The following is a 12,879-nucleotide window of genomic DNA, read 5'->3' on the forward strand; positions in this document are numbered from 1 at the left end:
GTAAATACAGAACCTTCCCTGGGAGGTCCCCTCACCACGTACAGGAATCCACGTCGAGGGGCCCTGAAAGGTAGCAATGAAAATATTCACCCTCTGTATAATCTAGCAGAAATGGTTAAGATAGCTACAGGAAGTAGTTGAACACCCTCAGAGACTACTAAATCATGCAAATAATGTGAGATAAAAGTATAGTATTGGGAAAGATCCACATACCAGTCCACACAATGAACCTCTAGTGGGCAATTCAACCTGGCTGCTAAGGACATAGAAATGTGACAAATCTGATTATATGTGACTTGCAGAAGATTCCTCACCTTCATAGAAAGCCCAGAATAAAAAGTCACTGTCTAGCATCTCTAATGGCATTACTGCAGACAACAAAACCTTCAAGACCCTCACTGAACATGACCACAATCAAATCTCATCTGACATAGAAATAGTGATTAGATGAATCGGTGATAAGGATTTATCACCTTCCTGTCTGACAGTGTCATGGGTAAGAAGAACTAGTCTGAGGTCATAGAGAGAATGAGACAGCAGTCCGTGGACAAAGAGTGCAAATCAGCCCAACCAGTGATGTCTGTAAGTCAGCAGCCACGAAAAATAAACCTTCTGGTAAAGAGGATACATGGCATATAAGTCAGGTCACAAACAGGTGTTGAGAAAAAGCATGTAATGTAACCATAATATACCTGTTAGGTGATTGGAATGGTCATTTGGGACCAAGGACCCAATGCAACTTGAGGAATCTGGAGAGAACTGGGAACTCAAAGAATATGTAGTCACAAGAATCAAACGGTGGTCAATAATATAGCCTTAAACAGGGTGATTGTGGAAGATGCAAAACCTCTGCCAAAGAGCCAGGTCAAAAAATGAGGTATGGTTGGCACTTCTGATCAAAATGGATTCAACCTCCTCTCAAAACACTATTGTCGAAATGCATATAATTTTTGTTGAGCAATATTCTTCTCGGGACTAAGCAAAAACTGAGACAGATACACAGCAAACTTAAAAATTAAACCCCAATGCCATATGAAAGACTGCAGAATCTCTATGCCTATAGCTTGATATCTGGATAGCCTGGTGTACCATGTCATGACTGCCTCGACAGAGATAGCCCAAGAATAAGTGAAAGAGGTGGGCACTCTACTCTGGAAGGTACTGTAGAAGCAGAAACCAGGGTGTAGCAGCCAATCTGGCACTATCAACAGGACCCAACAATGGATTGAAACAAATCATATTTAGATGAAGTGGAGAGAAGGCCTAGAGTTCTAATTCTGTCCTGTTGGAATACATTCATTGCCAAAACCCGAAGATAAGGCACTGGAGACCAAATTGCTAGTAGTTGGGTGATCCAATGAGAGGCCACCCCACCAATCAGAGTTGCAAAATTGGAGCCAATCCAACAGAACCTTGCGATTCAGCATCTATTCTGTTGAGAGAATCTGTTTGAATTGAGACAATTGACCTACTTCCGCAGGCATCTCCTGTGGAATGTGGGAAGCTAGTAGGGTGATAAGACAGGAATAGTCCCAAGATAGGAGGTACAAAATTTGAAATCAAGGAGCCCTGGACCAAGTGTCTCCTTGATGAGAAACACAAGATACCACCAAGGAATTGTCAGAGTGAATCCTGACAATTTTCCCCTTAAACCTCTCGCATTGGCTATCCTTTACAGAGAATGTCACAAGGTTTAGTGACTTACATTCAAATATTAATTAAACACCTTTTTGTTTATGTTGCATCAATTAGTACAGCATAAAATCATAGTTAATAATCTATATTTTAATAGTATACAAGTTTTAAGTTCTTAATTTTACAAGGCAATACTTAAAAAATCCTGTATTTCCCCCTAGTGTGAGAAATGCAACATTTTTTCTCTAGTCATCCCCTCTTCTCTATTTTATTCACCAACCCTACAATAACTACGAAATTTAACACAAAATCATCATTGCTTAGACAAACCATAATTTCAATAGCCTTCAATCTTGTTTGGTTAACTCAGCCATCAATTAAAAAATCAGACCCCTCTTCCCACACCAACCTGTCACATCCTCTCTCTTTCAAGATTTTTTAATAGTTCTGTGTTATGCTTAATACTATATTATGTATAACCAATAGAAAGTCAAGGTTTTCATCTTTCAAATGACATGTTACATTGTTTTCTGAACAGAGAATTGTCAATTTATCAGTTAGTACAAGCTTTGTTCCCACAGGAAAGCTAACGAATAGCTTGGATGAAGTTGTAAATATTCTTGTCACATAGTTAGAAAGCCTGAAAAATTGTGATAATTTGGGGGAATTGTCTAGTTTTACCAGTTATTATTCTATGTTCTTTGGTGCATTATTTAATTAAATAAAAATCATTTAGTGCATTACTACCATTAGTATAAAAAAGGTAGGGTTAAGTGTCTAAAAGTAACTAAAATATAAAAATAAGATTCTCTTTAGGTTATCTAAGGTTAGATTAGGTAAAATATATAATAATAATATAATAAATATGTTTCACGAGGGACACACGAGAGCAGCTTGAAATAGCTCATGGGTGATATAATTCGATTACGTAACATGAGCTCCGCTTTCCCAGAGTGATTTACAACTTATAATGGTGTGAATAGTAGTTAGACACAGTTGAAAGGGCAATAAAAAAATAAAATGCAAGTATAAATAGATGTAACTATGAAATTATATGTAAAATATTCACTATAAAATCGTCACTGCTCAAACAAATCATAATTCTTATTTTGTTTGGTTAGGGAGCTGTCAAACAGAAAATCAGACCCCTCCTGCCACACCCACCTGTCACATCCTCTCTTTCAGGATTTGATAATAGTTATCTCTTACATTTAATTATATATTACCTATAACCAATAGAAAGCCAAGGTTTTCATCTATCAAATGATATATTATATTACATTGTATTCTGAACAGATAATCGTCAATTTCACTTGTAATACAACTTTGGTTCCCAGGGGAATCACAATGACTAGCTTGGATGAATTTGTAACAGCACTTGTCACATAGTTAGAAAGCATGGGTGTATTATCTAATTAAATAAAAATTATTTAATGCACTACTACCATTAGTATAAAAAAGTTGGGTTAAGTGTCATCGTTAGTCGACAGCAAAAAAAAAAATACATGGGTAAATAACTTATTTCTTGTTTTTCATATTTATTCTATAGTTGTTATTATAATAGTAACTAAAATGTAAAAATAGGGATCTCTTTAGGTTAGTTAAGGTTAGATTAGGTAAAATAAACAATAATAATAATATAATAATGCAAGCAGTTCCGAGTACCTTGTGGGTAATGTAATTCAATGTAACAAGAGCTGCATGTTCCACAAGTGATTTATAACTTACAATGGCACGAATAGTAGTTACACTCTTCAAAGGGCATAAAACAATAAAATTTAATTATTAATAGATATATACCATTCCAAATTTAAAGCTACTTACGATAAACAAATGTAATTAGTATTATCATATCTATAAAGACTTTGAACGAGTACAAAGAGATCACATGGTCAGTCAAATTGACCAAGCCTGGGTTGAGAGGGTTAAAAGAGTACAAAGAAGTCACATGGTCGGCTAATAAGCTCAGACAATGAGGCATTGCTTGTTAAAGAGCAAGAAAGTCTAAAACATTGTGTAGGGAAACCCCTTCATTTGTGCATAGACCCTGGAATTCCTGACTGTTGGTATATGTAACCTATCCCCGAAGCAAGGCATTCGTGAAAAGATGGAACTCTGGACAGGTTGGCAGTAGAGGAACCCATATTGTAGTAGTGTCCCGACTTAACAATTCCTAGATATCGAAGAATGATCCCAACTAAGGAATCTAGTGAATCAATGTTTATGATCTCTTGGTTGCATCAAGACTAATTAAAAGGATCTCTTGTGCTCTAGTCCCAAAGGCATGAGGAATCGACTAATGCCCACATTCCCAGAAGAGAAAGAACAATTGTGCAGTGGGAATAGAAGAGGTGAATCTGCATAGGCCCAACAACCAACAGAAATAAAACCTCTGAAAAACTAGCAAGACTCTCTCACTACCCCCAGACCAACCAAACTGTGATAGCCCTAGAACTATGTTGGTTGGATAATAGTGGTGAAGATGTGAATTGAATGACTAATCCTGACTCAAGAACCTGCAGTGCTCCTGGATCCGTTGTTAAGGTTATCACATATCCAGAACTTCTTGGAGCCGAGCCCCCACAGACCCTGAAGGTATACAATAATCATTGATACCACTGATGGTGATCTGACTGAGCAGTGGAACCCTTGGGTATAGAGAGAAGCTATTCTGGGTACCAATGTACTGAGGGACTGATGTCAGGGGGTAGCACCCACAAATAGGGGTGAAAATTCAAGACTCCAACAACAGCAGGGAGGAATGTAGAAGCCGAAAACTGAACTAACGTGCATGCCAACAATGGATCCAGCTAGTCATCAAGGAAGTTGGTGATCCTGAGAGTCTTCCAACAAAGTGATATGAAAGGAAAACAAAATGTTGGATTTTAAAGTTGTAAGTCCATCGACTTACTTTGTACCATCAGGAGACATTGATCTATTCAGGTTAACTACAAACTCCACCGTAGAACCCCAAAATTCGTGGAGCAGATGTATTTTTTGAGAGTCAGAAAATGCCTTCACCTGGCAGTGGTAGGCTAAATCACGAAATTCCGACAAAGTGTCAGATAAGGTATAACTGTTCCTTCACGTAACTGAGAAGTAAACCTTCCAGTGGATAGAGAGAAAACTAAAAATGGCTCCTAGATCTTTCAGCCATCAAGTAAGGTGCAGGCTCAAAAGCAACCAGGAAATGTCCCAAAATATCACACCAACAGAAGAAAATAAATCAAAGGCAGCTTATCCCAAGGTGACCTCCTGTTTCTTTTTTGTTTGTTTTTCAATTATTATTACTAAAATGAACTAGAAAACACAGATAACATTCAAAGTATCTCTGAACTAACATAATACTGGGAAACCTGTTAGCGTCTCTTTATTGAGAAAAAGTGATCACATTATCTGAATGAGGTGCTTATATACAGTACCAGGATAGACGGAGCATTGACGTAGGTGGAGAGGGTCACGAGATAAATATCTCCAAGGGCAACTGAGTGGGATATAAAAGTCTGGAACAAGAGAAAAAATCAGACCAATGCTTAGATGGGCAAAGGTAGAAACCCTGTCAGTTGAGGAATAGCTGAAAGTGTTAGAGGAGGTAAGTATGTTTTGGAACTTTTAAACACTATGGTAACATTTAGTCAAAGCGTTGATGTTATTTGGTTATAAGGCACTTTTAGACCTTATTCATAAAACTGGTTTTAATAAACTTTTAAACTTAAAGAGTACTAGAGCATTTTTATCTTACACACACTTTACACAAAAATTACACATTTTCGTTGGATATTCCAAAAGGACACTTGAATGAGATATCAAACTAACCTGCTGGTTATAAAAAACTTCTCAAACTTACTTAAATGTACATTCTATAATATAAGCTTTTAAAACTATTGTTTAACAAACAGTTGATATAAATCTTATTAAGTAAATTTAGATATTATAAATAAATTAATTTTTTTTAAGCATTTACACTTCTGAGAAAAAGCCTCCTTTTAAAATCCTATCCTAAAGAATGTTTATAATAATTTGTTAAATCTTTACCCTGCTAGTTGGCTCTGACTCTGTTGTACCTGACCTTTCCCTTGGGTCTTCTTTTACTTTTCTCTGTATGACAAAAAAAATGTCAACACTGTCAGAATTTTTAATCACAACTATTTCTTTCCACATTGCAGGAAGCAATACTATCCTAAACTATATCTTCCACTTTTACAAAACTGATTCATGACTTTAAAAGTGTAAATTGAGTGATTTGACATGATTCTTTGATTATTAAAATATGACATCAATTTCCAAAACAACCACAACTGAAACTTATATGATACTTTACAAAATAGAAGAAAATAAAAAAAATGTTTTTACCTTCAGAATGTTTTCAAAAGAGCTTGATAACGATTTTCTTGCTTTTTCCTTAAAGGAATCCAGTTTAGAAGAGCTTTTTTTTTCAAAAAAACCAATCTAGGGTAAATTAAGGTAAAATCCATATGATATTCTAAAATATTTCTACATCTTACATGAGTGAATCTATCTCATACAAACTAGTCTATAGAAATTTCCTTTATGTTGCACAAAATAATATTAATTTTGTTCATAGATTTACATCATCAATGTAATCCCCTACTTCTCTGATAACCATTTCCAACAATAAGTGGCCATACTTTTGCATGATAAGATTCTATTTTCCAGACTTCAAAATGCATGATTAATATTTAAAGCTTTCCTTATAATTCTATCTGATAAACATAGAACTTCATATATCGACAGTGCAACTTAATGGTGGATGATTTTTTTTTTTAAAAATGAAACTTCAACATCTTTTAACATATTATCAATGATAATGAAATATATATATAGGAATTATAATGAAATACATTAATCACAATGAATTATAACAATCATACAGAAATATAACAAATAAAATTAAATAACAATCATACAGAAACATAACAATTATAATGAAATATAGACTATCACATGATAAAACAACAATAGTGACTTTCTAAATATTAAAATATACTTATCACTGACATACCTATACAGAAGATTAAAACATACTTATCATTAACATACCTATACAGAATATTAAAACATACTTATCACTGACATACCTATACAGAATATTAAAACATACTTATCATTGACATACCTATACAGAAGATTAAAACATACTTATCATTGACATACCTATACAGAAGATTAAAACATACTTATCATTGACATACCTATACAGAAGATTAAAACATACTTATCATTGACATACCTATACAGAAGATTAAAACATACTTATCACTAATTTATCCCTAATCTTTCAGTTTCAGGATAATGTTTAAATTTGTTACTCTTATTTTTACCTGTAGTATGGCTACATTTCTTTGTTCATGAAATACAGTTGTAACTTATTTAATTTTGTTGCTATGATTGCCACTTGTAGTACAAATATGTTTCTTTGTTCATAAAATACATTTGAAACTTACTTAACATTTGTTGCTATTATTGTCAGCTGTAGTACAGCTATGTTTATTTGTTCATTAAATACATTTGGAACTTACTTAACATTTGTTGCTATGATTGCTATTTGTAGCATGAATATGTTTCTTTGTTCATGAAACACATTTGAAACTTACTTAATATTTGTTGCTATTATTGTCAGCTGTAGTACAGCTATGTTTATTTGTTCATGAAACACATTTGAAACTTACTTAATATTTGTTGCTATTATTGTCACCTCTAGTACAAACATGTTTTTGTTCATGAAGTACACTTGAAACTTTAACATTTGTTGCTAGTACTATCACTTGTACTACAGCTGTTTCTTTGTTCATGAAATACAGTTGTAACTTACCTCACATCTGTTGCTATGATTGCCATTTGTCGCATGAGTATGTTTCATCTGTTTTCTCTCAAAGTAACTTCTGAACAGCATCATCAACACTTCATTCTTTTCTTGTAAAGTTGTTGTTTCAGTTCCCTAAAACAAACAAAACACTATTATTTATAAGAAGTTAGTTATTTCTGGCTTCTGTCTAGGTGCTTTGAAGTGTACATCATATGCAACCTAATAATGTAGACAGTTTTTTATTATCCACAGCTTTATTTAAGGTAGACAGTGAATGACTTTTGAAATGTTTATTAGGAGAAAATGTTTTGACCTTCTATTTACATCATCATCAGCCAAAAGAAAATAACGATAATGACACATTAGAGAATACAAGATTAAAATAATGTTATAATCACGTGAAGTGAGAACAACAATTAAATTAACCAAACGTATTATTTACTACTTACAAACAGTATCTATGGAGGCAAAGAAATAAGATTAACAGCTTTTGTTTTTTGTTTTTATTATTATTATTCTGTATTGTATTTTGTATAAACATCCTATTTATAAATAAATTTTTTTAGTATAAGTTGCTTTAAAACAAATTAAGTGTGTAAGATGACTGTGTTATATTTGAAACAGGGGACATTTATTTTAAGAATAGACTTTCTTTGATTAACAGTTCAAGGTCGGAATTACCATAACAAAGACTGGTGAATCCTGAGTGAGTTATGGGATGTCCAGTTTTATGTCTGTGGTACCGGCTTGCCGAACTAGGTGAACTTAGGTGAACATGAGCATTTGTAAACATAAATTTTAGGACAGAGTTAGAAAATACAATAATGTCTAATTTACTGAACATAGTCTGCTATCCCAACTAACCATAGTCACAAGCTTCTGTCTATAATATCATACTTATGATAAACAGAATGCTAATTTATAAAAAAGCAAAAAGAATGTTTAAGGAATGTCTACCGAGAATAATCAACAGTTTTGAATAGATACAGAGACGAGGAATATCAATTCTGTAAGTACCCTACATGAAATGAAAAGAAATATAATCAAAAAAGTTCCCACAGTGGCTAGGAATTAATTCCTTAAAAATATTTTTAATCCTTTGTTGACCAGTGAGCATCTTTCAGTTCTTGAGTGCATATCTGCATATCAAGTTTCAAAGTTTAAGTAAAGATAACAAATAATTATTTCAACAATTTTTACTTACAAGTGTTTTAAAATTGATATTCTGTCATTTTGTAACATTTATTTAATGGAGTTCATAAAGAAAATGAACAAATATAATACTCAAGGTTTTGTTTCCCCACATGGTTTTCCTTCTCTTTCTCAAACTTGTTCCACCATTTTATGACCTCACGGCATATTGTTGTTAGGTTTATCGTGTTCAAACAATGCACATAAATAAAATTACTTACAATTTACTGAAAACAATTATTAAATGTATATTGATTTTACTAACTATACTAGTAGCAGAAATGCTGTTACCTAGCCCAAGACAGTTTTGAAGTATCAGGTACAAGGTCACTGATGAATCTATAACTTTTTGCCATATCTTTTACAATTTATAGCCAGAATTGGCAACTACTACAATCCAACAAATAAAGTTTCAAAAGAAATATATTAATGAAGTTAAAATCAACTGAACAAGTAAAATAAAACTATTTAATCAACAAAAAGAAATTGTTTCAATTAATATTAATATTTTTCTAACAAAAATGCCTCAACAAAATTTTGGAAAATTGAGAAATAAAAAAATGATTAAAAATAAACCAAATTTTTAAGCTGAAGCTAGATATTATTTTGTAAGTTCATTCTCAGTTTCATGCAGTTGGTTAAGTGAGTAGGTAAAAATGAAGGGATATAAGTGATACCTACCAGAAGAAAGTAAATGAAAACTTAACGATTCATCAAATGAAAAAACAGCCATTTGTTACCAAAAACTTATAAAAAAATTAATACATCAATCCTAGTAAACACGTTACCTTGTATCTCAAAATTATATCTTCCTTTTCTTCTTCAGATAGTTTTCCCAACCATTTTCTTATATGATCATGAATGTTTTCAGAAGGCAGGCCTAGTAGAATAACAAAAACACTAAGATATACTACAAATATACATTAAATTAAACTTTTTTAGGAATACATTACAAATACAGTTAATAGTTAAAATAAACCTAGTTGTGTTGAAAATGTACAACCAGATAGGCTGTGTTAGACACATACATCTAACTAGGATAACTAGCCAACATTGTAGCTTAGTTATAAATTTACAACTAACTACATTAATTAGCCAACATATTACCGGAGTCATAAATTTACAACTAACTACATTAATTAGCCAACATATTACCGGAGTTATAAATTTACAACTAACTACATTAATTAGCCAACATATTACCAGAGTCATAAATTTACAACTAACTATATTAATTAGCCAACATATTACCGGAGTTATAAATTTACAACTAACTACATTAATTAGCCAACATATTACCGGAGTTATAAATTTACAACTAACTACATTAATTAGCCAACATATTACTGGAGTTATAAATTTACAACTAACTACATCAATTAGCCAACATATTACCAGAGTCATAAATTTACAACTAACTACATCAATCAGGCAACATATTACCGGAGTTATAAATTTACAACTAACTACATTAATTAGCCAACATATTACCGGAGTTATAAATTTACAACTAACTACATCAATCAGCCCAATTATTAGCAGAGTTATAAAGTTGCAAATAGGATAACTAGCTGATTTATCACTTGTGTTAGAAATGTAACAACTAGCTAGGATAACTAGCAAACTTACCAGTTCTATTAGAAATGTACAACTAACTAGGTTAACTAGCCAACTAACCAGTTGTGTTAGAAATTAACAACTAGCTAGGATAACTAGCCAACTAACCAGTTGTGTTAGAAATTAACAACTAGCTAGGATAACTAGCAAACTTACCAGTTCTATTAGAAATGTACAACTAACTAGGATAACTAGCAAACTTACCAGTTGCATTATAAATGTACAACTAACTAGGATAACTAGCAAACTTACCAGTTCTATTAGAAATGTACAACTAACTAGGATAACTAGCAAACTTACCAGTTCTATTAGAAATGTACAACTAACTAGGTTAACTAGCCAACTAACCAGTTGCATTATAAATATACAACTAACTAGGTTAACTAGCCAACTAACCAGTTGCATTATAAATGTACAACTAACTAGGTTAACTAGCCAACTAACCAGTTGCATTATAAATGTACAACTAACTATGTTAACTAGCCAACTAACCAGTTGCATTATAAATGTACAACTAACTATGTTAACTAGCCAACTAACCAGTTGCATTATAAATGTACAACTAACTAGGTTAACTAGCCAACTAACTAGTTGTGTTATAAATGTAAAACTAACTATCTTAACTAGAAAACTAACCAGTTGCATTATAACTGTACAACTAACAAGGTTAGCTTGCCAACTAACCAGTTGCATTATAAATGTAAAACTAGCTTGGATAACTAGCCAACTAAGCAGTTGTGTTAGAAATGTACAACTAACTAGGTTAATTAGCCAACTTACTAATTCTGTTATAAATATACAACTAATCAGGTTAACTACTTGACTTACCAGTTATGTAAGAAATGTACAACCAACTAGGTTAACTAGCCAACATACCAGTTTTGTTAGAAAAGCATAACTACCTTGGATAACTAGCCAACATACCAGTTTTGTTAGAAAAGCATAACTACCTTGGATAACTACCCAACTTACCAGTCTTAGAAAAGTACAACTAACTAAGTTAATTAGCCAACTTAGCAGAAATGTCAGAAATGTAAAGTAAGCTAGATAATTAACCCACTTACCAGTCATGTACAACTAACAAAGAACTAGCCAACTTACTAGTTGTGTAAGAAAAGTCAAACTAACTAGGATAACTAGCCAACATACCAGTTGTGTTATAAATGTACAACTAACTAGGATAACTAGCCAACTTACCAGTTGTGTTAGAGAAATACAAATAACTATGTTAATTAGCCAACTAACCAGTTGCATTATAAATGTACAACTAACTAGGTTAACTAGCCAACTTAGTAGTTCTGTAAGAAATATACAACTAATTAGGTTAATTTGTCAACTTACTAGTTATGTCAGAAATGTAAACTAACTAGGATAACTAACCCACTTAGTACTTGTGTTATAAATGTACAACTAACCAGCTGCATTATAAATGTACAAATAACCAGGTTAACTGGTTGACTTACCAGTGTGTGAAATGTACAACTAACTAGGTTAACTGTTTGACTTACTAGTTGTTTTAAAAATGTAAAAAAAAAACTACGATAAATAGCTAACTTACTAGTTGTATTAAAAGGTACAATTAACTAGATTAACAAGCTAACTTACAAGTTGTATTATAAATGTACAACTAACTAGGTTAACTACCCAAAATAGTACTTGTGTAAGAAATGTACAACTAAGTAGGATAACTAGCCAACTATCCAGTTGTGATAGAAAAGTACAACTAGCTAGGATAACTAACCAACTTACTAGTTGTATTAGAAATGTACAGCTAACTAGGTTAACTAGCCAACTTACTAGTTGTTTTAAAAATGTACATACAACAAACTAGGATAACTAGCCAACTTATCAGTTATGTTAGATATATAAAACTAACAAGGTTAATTAAACAACTTACTAGTTGTATTAGAAATGTGAAACTAAGTTAACTAACTTTACCATCTTAAATCTAAAAATGTAAAACTAACTAGCCAATTTACCAGTTGTGTTACAAATGTAAAACTAACTACGTTAATTAGCCAACTTACCAGTTGTTTTACATATGTAAAACTAAATATGTTAACTAAACAATTTATTAGTTGTGTTAAAAATGTAAAACTAAGTTAACTAACTTAACCATCTTACCATTTGTATTAAATGTGTGCCACACACACAAGACTGTTTTAAAATACTACATCAAACCAGGTTGTGTTAGTCCTAGATTCCTTCAATACATAAATCACAGGTTCCAACTTTAATTATTTTTACAAGAATATAGACTTATCTTAGATAAAATATAGTTTTACTTCTAGAATCACACAACTATTTATTTCTTAGAAAGGTTAAAAGAATTTAAACTGACATATCATTATAAACACTAATGTGCAACCCACAAGTTCATTTACCAACAACTTTACTAAAACATCTGGGTAAAGTATTATCTAATGTTTTACGCAGAGTTTATAAATATCAACACAAATATCATATATATATATATATATATATATATATATATATATATATATACTTACTTACTACTACTATATACAGACAGAGGACGATACGAAACCAATAGCTAGTTGGACGAGCTCTCACACGTAAGTTAAAGGTTTTGGTTTCGTCGCCTACTT

At 32.2% G+C, this 12,879-nt stretch overlaps 1 protein-coding gene across 2 annotated transcripts in view; it reads right to left on the reverse strand.

Moving 5' to 3' along the window:
* The window catches only part of LOC106471417 (TBC1 domain family member 4-like), an 81,953-nt gene that overhangs the window by 42,210 nt on the left and 26,864 nt on the right, over positions 1-12,879 (reverse strand). For both annotated transcript variants that reach the window (XM_022400011.1, XM_013932016.2), the window contains exons 8-11: positions 9,442-9,533; positions 7,469-7,594; positions 5,989-6,084; positions 5,671-5,733 (exon numbers count right to left, since the gene is read on the reverse strand). In XM_022400011.1, coding sequence (XP_022255719.1) covers positions 5,671-5,733; positions 5,989-6,084; positions 7,469-7,594; positions 9,442-9,533 — 377 coding nt within the window. The remainder of the gene's footprint in view (positions 1-5,670; positions 5,734-5,988; positions 6,085-7,468; positions 7,595-9,441; positions 9,534-12,879) is intronic.

The sequence above is a fragment of the Limulus polyphemus genome, unplaced genomic scaffold (assembly GCF_000517525.1).
Source record: "Limulus polyphemus unplaced genomic scaffold, Limulus_polyphemus-2.1.2 Scaffold4607, whole genome shotgun sequence".
Taxonomy (NCBI): Eukaryota; Metazoa; Arthropoda; class Merostomata; order Xiphosura; family Limulidae; genus Limulus; species Limulus polyphemus.